This window comes from Aquarana catesbeiana, linkage group LG03 (genome assembly GCF_042186555.1).
Source record: "Aquarana catesbeiana isolate 2022-GZ linkage group LG03, ASM4218655v1, whole genome shotgun sequence".
NCBI lineage: Eukaryota > Metazoa > Chordata > Amphibia > Anura > Ranidae > Aquarana > Aquarana catesbeiana.
The window spans coordinates 269333654-269354743 of record NC_133326.1 but is presented as its reverse complement, the minus strand read 5'-3'; the positions used below and the strand labels follow the sequence as shown (position 1 = coordinate 269354743).

The window sequence follows — 21090 nt, the reverse complement described above, 5'->3', positions numbered from 1 at the left end:
CCATCACTTTCTTGTCTTACTTCCACGCTTGCTTCCACACTTGCTTCCAGGCTGTGGCTCTGGTGTTGGAGTTGTGGCAGGAGGTGGAGGAGGAGGATGGTCCAACTCACACAGGTGGGTTTTGCTTGCGAGTTCACCCCTCAAACCCTTATTTAGGGCCATATATATCACTTCTTTACAAATGAGGCGTTGGCCCACCTCCATTTCCTGCATTTTGTTGGCAGCCATAGGCCTCAAGAAGACTGGGTGGGGTTCTGAGGGCCGCAGAAGCCTGCCGAATTAACCCAAGTGCTGACTACTCCTGCTCCTCCCCTTCCTGGGCCTTTTTTCTTGAAGGCGAAGGGAAGGGACTTGGGATTCGGTCAGGCTACTGGGCCCAGCCACCTCCTGGCTGCCACTTTCCCCTGCCACCTACTGGCTGCCACTTTCCCCTGCCACCTCCTGGCTGCCACTTTCCACAGCCTCCTCCTGGCTGAGGCTTTTCTGTGTATGAAAAAGGGACATAGTTTTAGTTTATTGTTCATCAATCACACACAATTTTGAGAAATATGTTGAACAATGCTATACCTGACTCAAGCTGGGCTCCTCCACATCTTCTTCCTGGGTGGAAGGCCCAGGTTGGACGTCGGAAGGAAGGAAGAGTGGAAGGAAGGGTTGAGAGTGATGGCCTGATTTACATAGTTTTTTTAATCAGAAAGGTTTTTATTTTGCATAAAGAAACAAATACAGGTAGCATACAGGTACTCGTATATGACATGTACAAATTTCGGAATTCTCATAAAGCATGTCATGGGAACAATTATCAGCTACCTTAGATTATTGTAGACTGTTCCGATGATATGCTATCAGGAGCATCACCTGTCGTACTCATATCTTTTAATTGTAATAGGTCTAACACGTAATATATTTCGCAGGGAGTATGACTCCACACAATGTACAGATTTAAGCAAATACCAGCTATAATAATATTACCCTTATATGCTGAACGCTCTAATGATTTCTAATCATATTAGAGTATAAAAATAGCGAACCTGTTGTTCATTCAACAGCAATATCAGAATCAACTCTTACTGTATTATAATTCCGACAACCTTAACTTGATTCGTTATGTTTAGTTCAATATAATATTCATCTTTAAAGTAAGGAAATAAAATAGAAGGGAAAAAAAGAAGAAATAGAGAAAAGGAGAAAGAGAAAAAGAAAGATAGGAACAAAGCAGAGTAAAGCCTTGCCATGCAGTACCTCATCATACATACTGTTTCATATTCCCCAGGGGCTGTCTCTTTTTAAAAAAATTTCACGTTCCCTTGCATGCGCATAGTTACTATACAGTAGTCAAGTCTACATCAACCCAAGAGTAACCTATCCCTAATTAATTGATGCGGGGCCAAACCAGGAACGTCCAACCACGCCTGCCATATGGAGAGGAATTTTTGTGGAGCCTTCCTACGTTGGTAGGTTATTTTTTCTCTTATTAGGATTCTATTCACGCTGTCTATCCATTGCCCCCTGGTGGGAACTCGCGGGGTAATCCACCACTGGGCAATTAATTTCTTTGCTATGTATAGTAAACGAAGAAGCGCTATACGTGTAGGTGGGGGTGCAAACTCTTCGTCTATTCCCCCCAGTACACAGACCACCGGAGTTCTCTCAAGAGGTACCATATATACTTCTGAAATCGTGTCCAGTACTTCCTTCCAATATCTGAATAGCTTGGGGCATTTCCAGATCATGTGGAGTAGATTTCCATGATCCCGTTCACATTTTGGGCACAGGGGTGAATCTCTAATTCCCCACTTATAGAGTTGAAGAGGGGTTCTGTACGCCCTATGTAGAAGGTAAAGATGTGAAAGTTTCTGTGATGCAGAAAGTGATACCAAGGGGGCACTCATAAGGCATATCTCCCAGGTGTCTCCATCTATTGCTCCTATATCTTCCTCCCACCGCTGTCTGCATGGTAGTCTAGAGGGGTCTTGTATTCGTGCTATAAGTGTATTATAACATCTAGATATCATGCCCTTTTTAACTTCATCCATAAATACATCCTGTATAATCGGATGTTCTGTCGGTTGGATTCTAGCATTTCTATTCTGGGTTTGTAAGGCATGTCGCAATTGGAGGTACTTATAAAAATTATTATGTGGGATTCCAAACTCTGTGTGGATCTGTTGGAATGATTTGAGAGTGTTGCCCTGGTATAACTGTGAGATATATTTGATACCTGCGTCCTCCCAGCCCTTGAAGTCTTTTAGTTTTTGTATTTCTTTCAGTTGTCTATTTCGCCAGAGAGGCGTGCTGGACAGAAAGCCCGTGATGCCCATTAGTTTTTTGACATAGGCCCAAAGTGAGTTTAATAATTTAACTGTAGGAGCTTCCGGGTCTAAGTGTAAGAATCCCGCCTCCAAATTTGTCAGTGCTGAATAGTTATTGTCTTCTAGCATTACAAGTTTACGGATCGGGTCTTTCGGGTCCAGCAGGCCCCATCCTCCTAGTTGTTGTAGTTGGGAGGCGAGATAATACATCCTAGGATGAGGGACTGCAAGTCCTCCCTCCTCTTTGCCGTATTGTAACGTTGATAGTTTTATCCTCGCTATTTTTTTTCTCTATATGAGCTCTCTGAATTGGGTCTCTAATCTATCGAACCATTTTTTAGGTATCCAAACCGGGGAATTGTTAAAAATATATAGCAGTTGTGGTGCCCAGACCATTTTAATAAGGTTAATTCTACCAACAACAGACAGGGGCAGTTTACACCAGGCCCTGCTTTTTTCGCGGAATTTGGTTAATAAGGGTGTTAGGTTCTGTTCAACATAAGTGGCTGGGTTAGGGGTCACCTGGATCCCTAGGTAGCGGAATGAGCCTACTTGTTGTATCATCTCTGCACCTAGTGGTAATGGAGTGTTCAGGGGGTCAAGCGGCATCAGCACTGACTTGTCCCAGTTAATGGAGAAGCCCGATAGCTCCCCGAAGTCCTTGATGAGGGACATAACCGTTTCTAATGAGTCTTTTGTGTCTCCTAGGTAGAGCAGGGTATCATCTGCGTACATGGACACTACATCTTTATTCATACCTCTTTGGAATCCCGCTATTCTAGAGTCTCCTCTGATTTTTGCTCCCAGAGGTTCCAGGGCCAAGGCAAACAGCAGGGGCGACAGTGGGCACCCCTGTCTGGTGCCTCTAAACAAAGGAAAGGGTTCTGAAAGTTCCCCATTAATCCGTATTCTGGCCGTGGGCGCAGCATACAAAAGCTGTATCCATCGAATAAAGGTATCTCCCAATCCCATATTTTGTAATGTTTTCCACAGATAAGGCCACTCGACACTGTCGAAGGCCTTAGCTGCGTCCAGCGAAAAAATTGCTCTATTGCCTGTGTTGTCCACTGGGAGCTGTAAGTTCAGGAATAGTCTTCTTATATTTTGGGCCGTGGATCTCGTGGGGATAAACCCGGATTGGTCTCTATGCACTATTTTATGAATTACCTTGGCCAATCTGTTTGCTAACATCCGGGCCAGCAACTTGATATCGGATGTAAGCAGTGAGATGGGTCTATAAGATCCCGGGGAATTCGCATCTTTACCCGGTTTTAATATAACAATAATGATTGCCTCATTCATTGAACTTGGCAATGAACCCTCCTTCAATGCCTCATTGTATACTTTCAGCAGTGTGGGGAGCATGGAGTCTGCATAGCGTTTGTATATCTCTGCAGGGAGGCCATCTATACCTGGTGCTTTATTGTTTTTAGTTTGAGATAGGGCAATATCCAGTTCTTCTGCAGTTAAAGGGGCATTGAGCATGACCCTATCCTCTAGTGGGAGACTGGGGAGTTCACAGCTATCTAAGAAGTGTGTTATTGCACAGTGGGCGTAACTTTAGACGTATAGAGATCAGCATAGAAATCACCAAAGACCTTCAGAATATCAGGAGTAGAGCATTTCAGAGCACCCTGTGCGTCACATATGGCGGAGATGAGAGAGGTCGATTGTTGAGACCGCGCCAGTACTGCAAGCATATGACCAGTCGTCTCCCCCTCCTCAAAATGTGATTGTTGGAGAAAAAAGCGTTTGTTCTCCGCCAGCTGCAACGCCAGTTGTCCAGACATTGTCTGTGCACTCAACCATGCCCTCTTATTGTCTCCTGTGGGGTTGTTAATATAATCGTTTTCAGTCTCGGTGACTCTATTTCTTATCAATAGTTCCCAAGCCTTGGTGTCAGTTTTAATCTGTGATATTGTTTTGATAAGTTGTCCTCTCAAAAAGGCCTTCGCTGTATCCCAAACCAGCCCCAGCCCAGCCGTGCCAATGTTATCTCTCAGAAACAGTGTAAGTGCTCTGGCTATAGGATCTGGCTCGGCAAACAACGAGAGCCAAAAAGGATTAAGTTTCCACATTGGCCGTTTGTACCTACTTGGTAATGAAATGGTTACACAAAGTGCCGAGTGATCAGATATATGCCTGTCTGCATAGTCAGATTCCACTATTAAATGTAGCATCTTGTCATTCCCAAGGCCCAAATCTATTCTGGATAACCCGTCATGTGAAGCTGAGTGGCAGGAGTATTTTTTATCATTTGGGTGTTTGGATCTCCAGACATCTATCAGCCCTGTTTCTTCAAGTAATCTGGCAAAGGGGGTACTACTTTTCATCTGAGATGTGCCAGCAGTAGGTACAGGAAATTTATCTTTGAGAGGATTTAAGAGATTATTGTAGTCGCCCATTGCCAGTAAGGGTACTTCTGGGTATTGGGCCATAAAACCTGTTAGGTGTCGGATAACCTCTGAGTTATACGGTGGGGGTATATAGATGCTAGCAAGAATACATTTGAGGCCTGTAATTGAGCATAAAAGAAAGACATATCTGCCAGCCGGGTCAATGCGTTTTCTAATGCAATTGAACTGAATATCTTTTCTGAACAGTATACTTGCTCCCCTTGAGTAAGTGGAGTGGGTTGCATGAAACTGGTTAGTATACAGTCGTGGACAGAGGCTTGGAGGAGGGTCTGCAGAGAAATGGGTCTCCTGTAGGCAGACCACCCCCGCATTCAGCGACTTGAGATGTCTAAGGACCGCCCCCCTTTTAACTGGATTTCCCAGTCCTCTGACATTCCAAGTCACAATGGACAATTTAGTCATCCCCATTTTGTTTCAGGATCATTGACCAGGCCGGCATAATTCTCGACAAGACTCCCGGGTTATACCGTAACATGTTATCTGGAAGGGGGGATAGGCCCCTTTTCTCCAAATTATGCTTGTTTTCTCCTTTCAGAGAACATGTAGGCATTTGTAGACATGAAATCATGTTGCAAGGCAGGGAGAAATACATTATTAGGTTAGTACATAAGTACAGAAGCCAGTAAATTATTGGGTTAATGCATGTTACTCTGCATGGCAAGAATCTAAAGGTCAACAGTTTACACAGCCACTTGGCTGCAGCGTTAACTTTTCCCACACAACAGGTGTGGGGGGGTAAAAGCCTTGAAAACTCCTAGTTAACCAGTAGGTTAGTTTCCGTAGGGGTTTCACAGCTACGGTAGGCACGTATTGCTTCATTATTTGTAGGCAAAAATGTGGACAAAAAAGAGGAGCAAAAGGATAAAAAATAGAAAAAAAAAAAAAGGGAAAAGAAAATCCTGTGGGGAGGAGGGTGATACAAACAATCAGTTCTCCTCGGCCGCCTGAACATCGGATGTGAGAGTAAGAACTGTCCTCCATAGACAACAATTATTTTGAATCTTAAGGCCTCTTCACGGCCCAGGGATTTATCCCAACAAAAATAGACCTGGTCTTGCCAGGTCATTGCATATCCAGGACTTATCTCTTAAGCAGGGACATCTCTTTGTGGTCTGGCAGCTTTAAGGGCCCTATCCTCACGATCTAGCCATTGAGCCGCCATGTCCGGGCGTTCAAAGAAGCGGGTTTCTCCGAGTGCGACTACCCTAAGGCGGGCAGGATATAGCATCGCATATGGCAAGTTAAGGTCCCTTAATCTTCGTTTGACATCCATAAACTTTGCTCGCTGCTTCTGGAGTTCAGCTGAAAAATCCGGAAACAGGGAGATTTTGGAGTTTTCAATGGATAACTTACTGCCCATGGTTCTGGCTTTAGCAAGGATGGCATCTCTGTCCTTGTAGTTTAAAAGCTTAAACAGAAAAGCACGCGGGTGATTGCCAGGGGGTAGTGGGCGAGATGGCACTCTATGCGCTCTCTCCACCGCAAATAGCGGAGAGAATGCTTCTTTCCCAAATGTAGTGAGGAGCCATTGTTCGATGAAAGCGACAGGGTCTTTACCCTCCATCCTTTCTGGGAATCCTAAGGCGCGGACATTGTTGCGGCGCATGCGATTTTCCAAATCATCTAAACGCGCAGCATGCTGATCCGCAAGATGGCAGTTATACTTTAAATCTCTCTGCATGGGTACTAAGTCATCTTCAATAACACTGACCCTACTCTCCACTGCAGCTGTGCGCTCTCTCAGCTTTTGCATGTCCTGTCTCACAAAGGATATTTCAGCTTTAACACCCTTCACTTCATCAGTCAGGGTTGAGATGGATCTGTTGCATATAGTCACTGCAGAGAGGATATCTCTGAGAGTGGGTTCAGGGCCATCCAGGGGGATACTTGGTGTCTGAGTGCCCTGATAGGGATGTGATACTGTACTCACTGTGGCCCAGTCAGATGGGGATCCAGCGCCATCCTCCAGTGGGATAGTATTATCCATCTCCAGCTGGTTTGCTTCTTCCTCACTGAGGTCAGATGTGGGTGATGGTATTTCTTTTGATGATTTATTACCAAACAGGAGTTTCTGGGCTGCTTCCTTATATTTTTCCTTTTGAGATCGCTGTGGCAGAGCGCCATCTTGGGCCTGTGCTGCGGGCGGGCCGCCACCAGTCTTGTCCCGTTTTGGCATGCTTTTCTGCTGCAGATCGGTCGGGTGGATGGGTCTGCTGTGGCCCGGATAGCGTGCGGTTCCGATCGGAGATGTCAGCGGGCTGGATGAGTGATCTGGAGGATGATTACCAGGATTTTCGGCGGAGCTGAGGAGAAGTGTGTCCTGCTACATGCGCTGCCTGGCCACGCCCCCCTGATTTACATAGTTACATAGTTACATAGTAGGTGAGGTTGAAAAAAGACACAAGTCCATCAAGTCCAACCTATGTGTGTGATTATGTGTCAGTATTACATTACATATCCCTGTATATTGCGGTCATTCAGGTGATTATCTAATAGTTTCTTGAAGCTATCAATGCTCCCCGCTGAGACCACCGCCTGTGGAAGGGAATTCCACATCCTTGCCGCTCTTACAGTAAAGAACCCTCTACGTAGTTTAAGGTTAAACCTCTTTTCTTCTAATTGTAATAAGTGGCCACGAGTCTTATTAAACTCTCTTCTGCGAAAAAGTTTTATCCCTATTGTGGGGTCAACAGATTAGTATTTGTAAATTGAAATCATATCCCCTCTCAAGCGTCTCTTCTCCAGAGAGAATAAGTTCAGTGCTCGCAACCTTTCCTCATAACTAAGATCCTCCAGACCCTTTATTAGCTTTGTTGCCCTTCTTTGTACTCGCTCCATTTCCAGTACGTCCCTCCTGAGGACTGGTGCCCAGAACTGGACAGCATACTCCAGGTGCGGGCGGACCAGAGTCTTGTAGAGCGGGAGAAAATTTCAGTCTGGTCTGACAGAAATCGCAGTCTGTCATAGTACCACAGCCTGGGTACATAAATGTCATCTGCCGCTGCTCCTGATCTCATGGAATCCTGGACCTTCTTGCGCTCCCTATTATAAGTGCTCCTCAAGCCACCAATTTTGCACTTAAAATAGTTGATGTCTGCCGTGGGGATCTGCGGCTTCACAAATTCCAGCAATTTATCCAGTGCTGCCTTCCTCTTTAGTCGATTTGTATAAAAGGGGTGTTTTGTCTGCCACAGACAGGGCAGCTCTCTGTACAAATCAATGAAGTGCTTTTTATACACTGCGCATGCGTGAAACTCCGCCCACCCCTGACCTTCTATCTAGTATATTCCCTACCCCTTCTCTTTCGGCGCAGTGGGAGAGCTCATGGCGGAGAAAGAACAAGTGCATGCAGACAGCAGCAGCAGCAATGACGAAAGGCCGGAGCCACGAATGTCCTGATCCCGGAGGAGATTTAAGGCCTCACATATATCCTTTGTAGAGATGGTGGACATCTTGAAGAGGGCCAACTATGATGGGAAGCATGGACCGTACCCAAACCCAAATGTGAGAAAGGCCAAGGTCATGACTAAAGTTGTGAAAAGTCTGCACAGGAATTTTGGGGTACGACGATCCAAGAATCAATTGAGGAAACTCTGGTCAAACCTGAAATTGAGGGAGCATGATCAGGATCAGGAAACTGCTTCTAAAAAGTAAGTAGTTGTTGTGTGTTCATATTATTATTACTTTAGTGCTGCTCCATGTGCTTTTCTTTACTGTTGTACAGTTTAAAATGGCAACTTTCAGGTTTGTGGGCACAGTAATCGTAGTAAACATTGTTCGTTCGCTCACCAATACAATGTTTTTGGTAGATGCAGGTTAACTACATTTGGTCATGCCTATTTGTGTTCAAAGAAGTTTATGACATTGCTGTATAGATGGGTTTTTAACTAGAATGAAATGCAAACTTGATTCAGTGAAAGGAGAGGACACTCAGCAGCTGTTTACACATCTGGACGCAGGAGCACTAGTGTGGGACACCAGAACAACCTTTTTAGGGTGTCCCACACAGGTGCTCCAGTGGATACTTGGGGTCTCTACATGTGTGATACTTTACCAAAAAAGTTAAGTATTCCCACTTTGAGAAAGGGAAAAAATCTTGGAACTCTGCCAAAACAGCTTGGAACTCTGCCAAAACAGACAATTGTACGACACTTCCAAGCAATGTTTCATATTCCTATTTCTGCCCTCAAATATCTGTGTGCTAAGTATACCTTTTTTTTATTCACATAGGGGAGAAAAGACTCGGGACATCTGAGGACACCAGGGACCCCCCACCTCCTAAAGAAGGGGAGGTCAGCACATCACAACCTGAGGATGTGGAGGAAGGAGAGGTTTATGAAGTGGGCTAAATAGTGACCACAACAGGTGAGTGTCTGAGACCACAGCTTCAGGTAATAGATATATGCCTGCATATTTATAATACATGGTGTGTTTTTTTTATTTTTAGGTGATGTGGATGTTGTGGAAGAAGAAACACATTTCACAAGTGCAAGTGCACACATCCTCATCAGGGAGATCATGGTGTGCAATAGGGATTTACAGAAGATCAAGGAAGACATCAATGATGTGGAAAAAAGACTCAAAAACATCATTGATGTTTTAGGCAGAATATAAAACACACCAAAATTTTACTAATTGTTTTTATTTTTCTTATTTTTTATAAAAATTTTGAAAGCCAAATTTTGAAGATGCACACAGTGTGTCAACATGTGCTATCTGCCATCACGGGATATCAATGTATGCGTTTTGTGGGTGCAACCCCTTCCTCGCAACTCAAGTAGCTGAGAGGAAGGGGTTGTACCCACGAAACACGTCCATTCATCCCCCATGATGGGAGCTAGCACATGTTGATCTTAGCCATGGGATCAGGAGGGAAATCCCCATTTTGAATTTGTGTGCATCTTCAAAATTTGGCTTTCACAGGGGTGGGGGTGACATCACCCCATCTGATGAAGGCAAGATCAACACAGTTTGAACATACTAATGTCTGATATTGCCTTCGATTTATCAAAGTTGAACTTTGTAAGTTCCTGAGTTGTGTATTGTTTTATGGTTTTAAAAACATGCCCGTTTACCACAAAAAAGGATATTTCTAATGTCTAAAAAAAAAAAATCTTCTAAAAATATGTTGGTTTGTTCAAAGCCCTTTTCTAAATGCACATGTGAACCCCATGTGAATGTGCACAGAGTAAAAATTTTTATACTCAACAATGTGTAGCTTCTTCTTTCAATGTAAATAAAGAAAAAGTTTGGGGACTTTATATGAGGCATGCGGCCGCATGCCTCATATAAAGTCCCTAACTTTTTCTTTATTTATATTTGCATATCAGGGATGGAGGTACATTCCAATTTTATGTCCTCATATAAAGCCCCATTTAGTTAGGTTTTTCTTTTTCTCTTCTTCTTTCAATGCTCAATATCAGTTTTTGGAATAAGTTGGTGTTTACAGTGACAATGGGGGTCATTAACTAAAGGAAAATCCACTTTGCACTACTAATGCACTTTCAGTGCAGTTTCGAGTGCACTTTTGCAGTGCACTTGTAGTGCAAAGTAGATTTTACAAAGTGGAAATATTTTTTCAGTTTAAAATACCAATTTATTTTCTTAAACATTTTCTGGCATATCAATGGCCCCCCTACCCGCAAAGTACTCCATATATTTTAGACGGACCTCATGGGCGCTTTGGGGGGGGCAAGCCAGGACGACCAGCTTCAAGTGCCGTCTTGGTTTGGTCTTGAAATCTGGCCTCAGGCCCAACTGAGGCCACATAGTTCATCGACTTTCTCCTTAAAAAGTTGTGGAGAATGCAGCATGAAAGGATTATATGGTTAAGTTTATTTTCCGCCATGTTGATTGGCGTAAGGAATAGGCGGAACCGGCTGGCCATTATCCCGAAAGCATTCTCCACCACTCTTCTGGCTCTAGCCAGCCGGTAGTTAAAAACCCCCTGGTCCGGGGTGAGGGTCCTCATGAGGAACGGCTGCATCAGGTGATCACCCAGCCCAAACGCTTCATCAGCGACAAAGACGAATGGCAGACAAGCCACGTTGTCTTCCGGAGGTGGCAATCCCAAGCCACCACTCTGGAGCCATCCACAGAACTCGGTCTGGGCGATGACTCCACCATCCGACATCCGGCCATTCTTCCCCACGTCCACATAGAGAAACTCATATGTCGCCGACACCACCTCCAACATCACAATACTATTAAACCCTTTATAGTTGTAATAGTATGACCCCGAGTTGGGGGGTGGGACGATGTAGACGTGTTTCCAATCTATTGCCCCTCCGCAGTTGGGAAAGTTCCACCGCTGGGCAAATTGGGAAGCCACAGTCTGCCATTCCTGTGGCGTTGAAGGAAACTGTGGAGTGAAACAAGTAAAAATAAAAATGAGTACTTTTGCACATAACATTGCAAGCAGATTAGACACAAACATTTTTGGCCAACATTAGTATAACATTTATTTGAAGGAATATTTAAAAAAAGAATCTAAGGTCCACTTATCAGATTCCTCAGCCCCTCTGATGGCCCATTGTAAAAATTTTAGGGAGGGGGGTATGTTTTGGACAGGTAACCCTCTCCACTTCTTCATTGAGAGCTGAATGCATGAATAATGTGTGTTACTTTGACCAGCCCCTCCTTACTTTACACTATTGGCAGCCCACTTGACAGGTAAGAAGTGTCATAATACAAAAATATAAATACACACTGTACAAATTGAAGCATATTTTTACATTCTGCAATTACCTATCAAGATAATTTGGAGAACAAAACTTTAAACAGTACCATTTGAAGGTATTCAGGCAGGCCCTTTCACTACATGCTTTGGTGAATTCATTCATAAATCTGACCACAAAAGAGGTAGGTATACAGGGGGTCCCCGGGTTACAAACAAGATAGGGACTTTAGGTTTGTTCTTAAGTTGAATCTGTTTGTAAGTCGGAACAGATAATTTTTTTAAGTGTAGCTCCAGCCAAAAAATCTATTTTTAAGTTTTGTAGATAGCATAGGGAAGGGTTATCACCCCTGTAACATTTGTTTTGCTGTCTGTGCCCCTGTTCAGAAGATTTCACCTCACTTTCTGTCCCAATGACAATTGGATTTTGAAAATGTGGGGTTATTACGGAAATAAGGATAGGTGATAAAGCATCAGTGGAGACACCTTTTTCCCATATTAACTCTTACAGGAGTGAATTTCCCTTCCTAGGGGTAGATTTCCACTCACTTCCTGTTGTCTCCCTCCGTTTGTAAGTAGGAGTCATTTGTAAGTCGGATGTTTGTAAGTAGGGGACCCCCTGTAGTGTGTATGGGTTTGGCAAAGTCAGCAGATAGAGGATTGGTATCGGTTGACTTAGCGGTTGGTGGGGGTTCCAAATGATTTTGGGACCCCAAAAAAAAGCCTCTTGCACTCTGCCTGAATTTAAGCACAAAAATAACATTTGGACACATTTTAGGGGGTGTTTAGGGTAAAGCACTACTATGGAGCTGACAAAATACATTGTTAAGTGACTAGGCTAGGTGTGTATGGGCCCAGGATAGCATGCTGGGGAGGTCAGTGAAGGCAAATATGCATGAAGGACAAAAAAGGAACTTTAAAAACTTCCAGCATGCATAAGGATAAAGAGGACATTCACAGCATATTACAATCATGGTAATTATGGAATGATGAAAGAAATACAATACATTAGCAAACATTAAATACATATAATGTGATGTTAAAGGAAAAATCTTAGACAAAATATTTAATCCTAAATGTCAGCCGCTCACAGAATACCTCCTAAAGACACATAGGATAAATATGAGGCGCTCTAAACGTCTTAAATACCACAGTGTTTCTAATACAATAGTGGTGTACACCACTATTGTGTTAGAAACACTGTGGTATTTAAGACGTTTAGAGCGCCTCATATTTATCCTATGTGTCTTTAGGAGGTATTCTGTGAGTGGCTGACATTTAGGATTAAATATTTTGTCTATGTATTTATTTTTTAAGGGGCAGCTCAACACTATTTAGCATTTTTCCTTTATTTGGAGTTTATTTTTCGCATCAATCAATAATTTTTGGGATAATTTAGGTTTTAGTGGCGCGGTGGAGGTATTTTCTGTTTGAAGGGCGCTGTATCATCCAGGATACCTTTATAATATTGCAAAGGAAAAATCTTACCTTAATATAGTCCTTCTGGAGGACCTGAATGATGGCAGAACAGGTCTCTGGAATAATGATCCCCAGAGCCTGGGGGGAGATGCCTGTCGAGAATGTCCTGCAGACTTCTCCCCGTCGTCAAGTACCGCAACGTGGTGACTAGCCTCTGTTCGGGAGTGATGGCTTGCTGCATGCAGGTGTCCTGCCTTGTAAGGGGACAGCAAAGCCAACAAACGGTGAAAAACGGGGTCTGTCATCCGGAGATAATTCCTGAAATCATCAGGATTATTCTCACGGGTCTCCCACAACGAAGGCATATGAGAGAATTGTTCACGCTGGAGCAACCAATTCTTTGTCCATGAACTCCTCCTCCCCATGTTCATGGACTGGACTTGGGTCAAAGTAAGAACCCCAACACCAAGCCCCTGCACAGCACGAACTCTACGATGAGTAAGTACACACAACATGGCTTCAAAACGGTCGACTGGTCAGAACAAACTAACAGAACGCACTGAAAATCAGAAAGGCCTGAGAAGAGTGAGCTGAAAATCAGAAACGAGCGGACAAGAACGCACTGAAAATCAAATACATAATATAAAAAAACGAACTGAAAACCAGATGCAAACTGACTACACGCACTGAAAACCAGATACAAACCACCAGCATAAACTGAGGAGCAGTAACTATTTGAAAAGCATGAGGCTGAAAAGCGCGAATCGTCTCTCACCAAACTTCTACTAACACGAGATAAACACGAGCTTAGTAGAAGGAGCCCAAAGGGTGGCGCACTGGCTATTGAACTTCCTTTCTCTAGTCCCGTCATACGTGTTGTATGTCAGCGCGTTCTTGACGATCGCAATTTCCGACAACATTTGTGCGTCCGTGTGTATGTAAGACAAGTTTGAGACAACATCCGTCAGAAATAAATCCCAGGATTTCGTTATCAGAATGTCCGATTGTGTGTACGCGGCATTACAGGTTTTCTTTTAAGATTGCCCTGTATTTGGCTCAATCCATCTTCCCATCAACTCTGACTAGCTTCCCTGTCCCTGGCAGCATCCCACAACATGATGCTGCCACCACCATGTTTTACGGTGGGAATGGTGTGTTCAGAGTGATGTGCAGTGTTAATTTTCCGCCACACATAGCATTTTGCCTTTAGGCCAAAAAGTTCAATTTTGGTTTCATCTCACCAGAGCACCTTCTTCCACATGTTTGCTATGTCCCCCACATGGCGTCTTGCTAACTGCAAACTGGACTTCTTATGGCTTTCTTTCAGCAATGTCTCTCTTCTTGCCACTCTTCCATAAAGGCCAGATTTGTGGAGTGCACGACTCATAGTTGTCCTGTGGACAGTTTCTCCAACCTGAGCTGTGGATCTCTGCAGCTCCTCCAGAGTTACCTCATAGCTGCTTCTCTGATTAATGCTCTCCTTGCCCGACCTGTCAGTTTAGGTGGACGGCCATGTCTTGGTAGGTTTGCAGTTGTGCCATACTCTTTCGATTTTTGGATGATGGATTGAACAGTGCTCCGTGAAATGTTCAACGCTTGAGATGTTTTTATAATCTAACCCTACTTCAAATTTCTCCACAACTTTATACCTGACCTGTCTGGTGTGTTCCTTGGCCTTCATGACGCTGTTTGTTCACTAAGGTTCTCTAACAAACCTCTGAGGGCTTCACAGAACAGCTGTATTTATACTGAGATTAAATGACACACAGGGGTACTCTATTTATTAATTAGGTGACTTCTGAAGGCAATTGGTTCCATTAGATTTTAGTTAGGGGTATCAGAGTAAAGGGGGTGAATACAAATGCACGCCACACTTTTCACATATTAATTTGTAAAAAAATTGGAAAACCATTTATCATTTTCCTTCCACTTCACAATTATGTGCCACTTTGTGTTGGTCTATCATATAAAATCCCAATAAAATACATTCACGTTTTTGGTTGTAACATGACAAAATGTAGAAAATTCCAATGGGTATGAATACTTTTTGAAGGGACCGTATAGTGTATAGTTTATAGTATATAAAATGGAATATTCTATTCTTAGAAAAATATTAGGGTCTCTCTATAAGAGTAAATATGTGAATTGTAATAAAAAAAATACAATGGGGTATTTTAAGTCTTTAGATCTGTATCAATTTCTACTGGATTGCAATAGCAGTCTGACTGGAAAACATTGTGGATAATCCTACTATAACAAATTGGACCCTAGATTATTTACATGATGAATATACTGTTTAAGCCTTAGGGGGTATTAGCAGAGAACAGGAAATGCTTAACACCATCAATAGTTATGTAAGCTTCCATGCTGACTTTTACATAAACATTCTGGTGTAAATGGATGTTGTAGCTCCATTGTAAATGATGTACTTAAAATACAGGTATACAATGAGAAGGCATTTTATATTTAATACAATTTCTGTAACTGTTAATAGCAAAATCACAGTCCATCTAGATTGGCAATATAAAACCCTACTGAGTAATTAAATAAAATAGAATGTATTTAGCCATGCTACGTTTTTTTTTTTTTATTAATCATACGCCCACATGTCATACATACATATACTTAGTCCACAAGTTAAATGTAGTAATGATGACCGATAATGGCAATGTGACCCAACAGTCAAGTACTTTACTTAAGCTACTATTACACCAGCATATTAGATGGCTTATCTAAAGCTGCCCATAGATTTGGGATGAACATTTTTGGTGGGGTATGGCAACAATATCATGGTTGATGGTATGATGCCCCCCCCCCCTTTCCTGGTCAACTGACCTTGGCTGAAAATAGTGATTGAACAGGTCTGAAAGCCTTGTCCATTTACTGCTGTGTACTCTGTGATAAATAAAAGGCAGTACAGCGCTGAAATACTGAGGGTCAAAATGTCAAATCCCATACAACAGAAATAAATAAAAGGCAGTACAGCGCTTACATTTAAACTAATAATAAGAACTGGAATAGTCCATAAAACTGGTGAAAAAAGTTCAAAAGAGTACAGATAAGCTTCCAGTGTTGAGAGTGAAGAGATCCACAATAAGCGCTGTACTGCCTTTTATTTATTTCTGTTGTATGGGATTTGACATTTTGACCCTCAGTATTTCAGCTGCTCTTATCTTAGGGATTACTGTTGCGCTGGTTGATGTTCCTCTTTTGTGTGTACTCTGTGAGAATCTGTTGATGAAGACATATCCCCAGTGCTCTACAGAAAAACATGCATGCACAGATCTGCACATGCAAGATTTTTTTTTAAAAGAGCAGCGGAGATATAAGCAGAAGTTTGTGACCCCCTCCTTCCCTCCGCGGCCTTCTGGTACAGATCACAGGTCTTAGAAGACTGTGGGACCATTCACCAAGGGCAGCGCAGCTCGTGCATGTGCAGTAGGAAACCAGCTGTGAAGCCAAAATGCGTCGCTGCCAGTCTCCCTAACTTTAGACGTCGGCGCCTAGACCTAAAGCCGATTGAAGAATCGGCTCAGCTGAGGACATCACTGGATCCCTGGACAGGTGCGTTTCCTTATATTAAAAGTCAGCAGCTACAAATACTTAACATTTTTTGGGGGAAGACTGGAGCTCCTCTTTAAGGTCTATGGTCCACCTAAAGTGTATCTTTTTTATCCTGATCTTGATTGCTCACATAGATAGCAATTAGCTTCCCTGCACAGAGTCACATAGGAAAGCCTGTGACCATTCAATGTTCTTATTTTAACTGAAGGCCAGATTGGGGGGTTCCGCACCCCCAAATGTGTTTTTTTTAGTATAAACTAATAAACAATTCTGTACTCTTTGTTCCTTTGGTCTGATGCTTCTTCCATTAGTGCAAGTTGTGGCCAGCAACATGAACTCTACTGTAACAAGATCATGCATTTCTTTAACAACCATATCATCAGCATCACCTGAGACTGCATTTTAATACCTGTGTAGGAAGGGGATGAAGACCAGTTAGACAGCTGAAAAAAATGGTCAGCTGAAAAAAAATCAAGTCAACCAATTGCCACAAGAACCCTGCACACCCTAAAAACAAAACCATCTGATGAATGGTACAAAGAAGCAAAGAGTCACCATATACTCTAGTGTGTATAAATGTATTTTATCTTTTTGGTTACAATAACAGAATGAGGAAGCATTTGGTGAGCATTCCTCAAGCTAGGAAACCACTCATCAAATGCCATCTCATAAAATCTGTGGAAACTAGGCCTTATGGTGGCTATACACACTTGACTAGATAAATGATGGATTTCTTTTCTTATCGATCTCTTCAGATAGGAATAATCGACTTCTAGTCAATAATCAATTTGATCGATATGCCACACACACAGGGAAATGGATTTCGATCTATAGTTAAAATACAATGGAAGATTACGATCATAAGTATCAATCACATATCTTTTTCCATCATGTGATCTCATAATCTGATCTATCGAAATATGATCATATTTACAAACAAAGCATATTGGTGCTGCAAAGCATTGCAAATGATAAATAACTTCCTGCCCTGGCTTATGGACACAATTTGATTGGGCATTGTGCTTATGGGCATTTTTTGCATGTTTTCACTCTTCACCCATAGTGCAGCCTATTCATTTCAATGGGCTGCCCTTGCAGTAAATGCAGTAAAGACAAATGCAGTAAAGAAGTCTGTGTACCTTTTTGAGCTTTGCCCGATTTTTACTGTATCTTTTGCATGTTTTTCATGTGTTCTTGCATGTGTATACACAAGCTTCTTGCTTGACATCTTTGGGGTGCCATTAGCAATGACTGGCACTATTAGTAAGACACTTTTTATGTGCATTCCCTTAATGAGCAAAATCGTGGGATTTTGTGTATGCTCACATGCTACACTGGTGTGAATGTGGGCTAATTGTGCAAATTATATTTCCTGCAGGCTGCTGACTCATACAAAATCCTTCCTTCATGCCACTGAATACTGCCCATAGCAACAATCTTCCAGTGCTGCAGAAGTTAACAGCAACGGCCTCCAGTCTGAAGGTCATTCACAGCTCACCCATCCCTTCCTGCCCCCTCCACCATTCACAGAACTCTGTTTACCAATGCAACACATTCTCTGATTGGTAAGGGGAGATCCTGTCATACATCCACTCCTTCGCCATTCACATAACACGTTGCATTGTGGGACAATAATAGTACCAGTTCTGTGAATTGTGGAGGAGTTAGGAAAGGGTGGACAAGTGGAGCAAGTCTATCAAACTTGCAGCAGCAGCATGAGAAGTTTGTGACATTTGATGGGATAAAGAAATGGGATGCCCACCATTTTAGTTAAGTAACTAATATGTTTCTTGCTGTAGCCCCCCCAACCCAAAAAAAAAAAAAAAAAAATCTTCAGCTTTAAATATAATTAATACAAGCTATTTCTCAAATGATCTTTAAGAAATAGCTTGCAACATATAGAGAACATTAAAGCACCACCAGTTTTGCATAATGATTATGGTATAGCAGTGTAGCAAGCCTTGCATTGAGTAATATGCTACTTGTAACACAGCAACAATGTTCTCCTAAGTAAGTCATTCAGACAGGTGAAGGATCAAACCGACTTGACAGTAATGATGGCAGATTACTTGAATGATCCATCAGAATTACCAGGTTTAAAGTATTATGCAGCAATATGGGAAGCAAAACCTATTTGTATGTCTGCTGCTTCTAAATATAGAGATGTGCTCTTCTGTGTTCACTGCACAGTCTCCCTGGTTCATATATATTCTTGTTTCCATTCATTCTGTATCCATCTAATAATAAGCACGCATGCCTGCCCTTGATGTAAAGTAAACATTTGTTCAAAGTAAAGTATATATGCATCTCATTTAGCATTAAAAAAATCCCAAATATGTAAACATGCAACCACAGTCAGTGATTAATAAAAAACGAATGCTTATACTGTAAAATAGAAAGCACGGTGAGACATGTTATGGCGGCAGTAAAGGCAAGCCTGTATAGCATGTACTATATACAGTGTGCTACTCAAATACTGCCTGCATTCACATTTTTTCTCCTATGCATTAGAGATAATGAACAGGAAGGGTTACATCTCATAATGTGTGTGATCTGCAAGGAAAGTATCATTTACATAACACAGATTATTTAATCCCATGTGATGGCAGACTGTATTATAAAGCTGGACATGTTAGTGAGCTGTCCATGGTGCCGATGCTACCAGATCCAACTCCTTGACAGATGTTAGAACAGCAGTTTACAGGAATACACAGTGATGTATAATATACATAAACCACTCTTTATTTTTATAAAGTCATGATAACTGGGCTATAAGTGACAGATTACTGAGCTATTCATGGTGCTGATGCTGGTCCTGATGATGCCAGATCCAGCTCAGATACACAGCTATGCCAGAGCAGCAGTTTGGTGGATATCCAGTGAATGTATGATATGCACATACCAATATTTATTTTAATAAAGTCATGCTAACTTGGATATAATTACACCAGATAGATGAGTGACCTGTCCATGGTGCTGATGCTGCCAGATCCAGCTTCTTGGCAGATACACAGCTTTGCTAGAGCAGGAGTTTGCAGAATATATATAGTGAATGTTTTTGTCATACTAACTTGGATATAATTACACCTGACAGATTAGTGTGCTGGCCATGGTACTGATGCCGGTTCTGAAGCAGCCAGATCCAGCTTCTTGGCAGGTACACAGCTATGCTAGAGCAGCAGTTTGCAGGATACATAGTGAATGTATATATATATATATATATATATATATATATATATATATAAACCAATATTTATTTTAATTAAGTCATGCTAACTTGGATATAAATACACCTAATAGATTAGTGACCTGTCCATGGTCCTGATGCTGGTCTTCATCTTGGCAGATACACAGCTTTGCTAGAGCAGGAGTTTGCAGGATATATATAGTGAATGTATGATATGTATATATATATAAACCAATTTTTATTTTAATAAAATCATACTAACTTGGATATAATTACACCTGACATTAGTGAGCTGGCCATGGTACTGATGCTGGTTCTGAAGCTGCCAGATCCAGCTTCTTGGCAGGTACACAGCTATGCTAGAGCAGCAGTTTGTAATATATATATATATATATATATATATATATATATATATATATATATATATATATATATATATAGTGAATGTATGATATATACAAACAAATCTTTATTTTAATGAAGTGATGCTAATTTGGATATAGTTTGACTTGACAGATTAGTGACAGATTAGTGAGCTGGCCATGGTGCTGATGCTGGCTCTGATGCTGCCAGATCCAGCTTCTTGGCATATATACAGCTAGGTTATAGAAGCAGTTTGCAGGATACATAGTAAATATGTGATCTATACAAATCAATATATATTTTATTAAAATAAAGTCATGCTAACTTGTATATAATTACACCTGACAGATCGTGAGCTTTCCATGATACTGATGCTGGTTCGGAAGATGCCAGATCCAGCGTCCTGGCAGATATACATCTATGCCAGAGCAGCAGTTTGCAGCATACATAGTGAATGTATGATATATACAAACCAATCTTTATATTATTAAAGTCATGCTAATTTGGGTATAATCACACCTGACAGATTAGTGTGATGGCCATGGTACTGATGCTGCTAGATCCAGCTCCTTGGCAGACACACATCTAAGGCAGAGCAGCAGCCAGCATGATACCCAGTGATCCCATAATATACACCTCTCTCTGATTTTCATACACTGGCCTAGAATCACACAAGAGTCACTTGCTGCATGGTCTTTTGGTGATGGGATATCAGTGACATGATCAATGTTATATTCCTAGCAGATGGATCAATATGTTTCCTAGCACAGAGTAAAAGAAGCTGAGCACCTTACCTGCTGCAGTGAAGAGCAATAGGCAGAGGACGGGGAAGCAGCAGCAGTTGTTGTGCATGGTGAGATTGGCAGTGATTTAGAGCAGCATCCGATGTCCCAGGCAGGTAGAGAGCAGGCTGTAGCTAGCAGCAAGCAGCGCTCAGCAGTGTGTCAGGCTCCAGGCTGCTGCGATCTGCCTGCACAAGCACGTGCTCATAGCCGGCCACTCAGCTGCGACGCCTGATCCCGTGTATAGGAGAGGAGGAAGCCTGTGTGCTCATCAAACAAAGGGCAGCCAGGAGCTTCCCTGCCAAGGGCTCTTAAGTCAGGCCTTTCAGAGCTCCCACCTCCCTGGGGGTTCTGGCTTAATGCATTGCCA

At 42.2% G+C, this 21090-nt stretch overlaps 1 protein-coding gene across 1 annotated transcript in view; it reads right to left on the bottom strand.

The window, feature by feature from the left end:
• Positions 1-20997, bottom strand: part of PTPRR (protein tyrosine phosphatase receptor type R) — a 283853-nt gene extending 262856 nt beyond the window's left edge. Inside the window, exon 1 of the mRNA XM_073620043.1 lies at positions 20733-20997. Within this exon, the coding sequence (XP_073476144.1) occupies positions 20733-20790 (58 nt within the window). The 5' untranslated portion in view covers positions 20791-20997. The remainder of the gene's footprint in view (positions 1-20732) is intronic.
• Between the last annotated feature and the right edge of the window lie 93 nt (positions 20998-21090).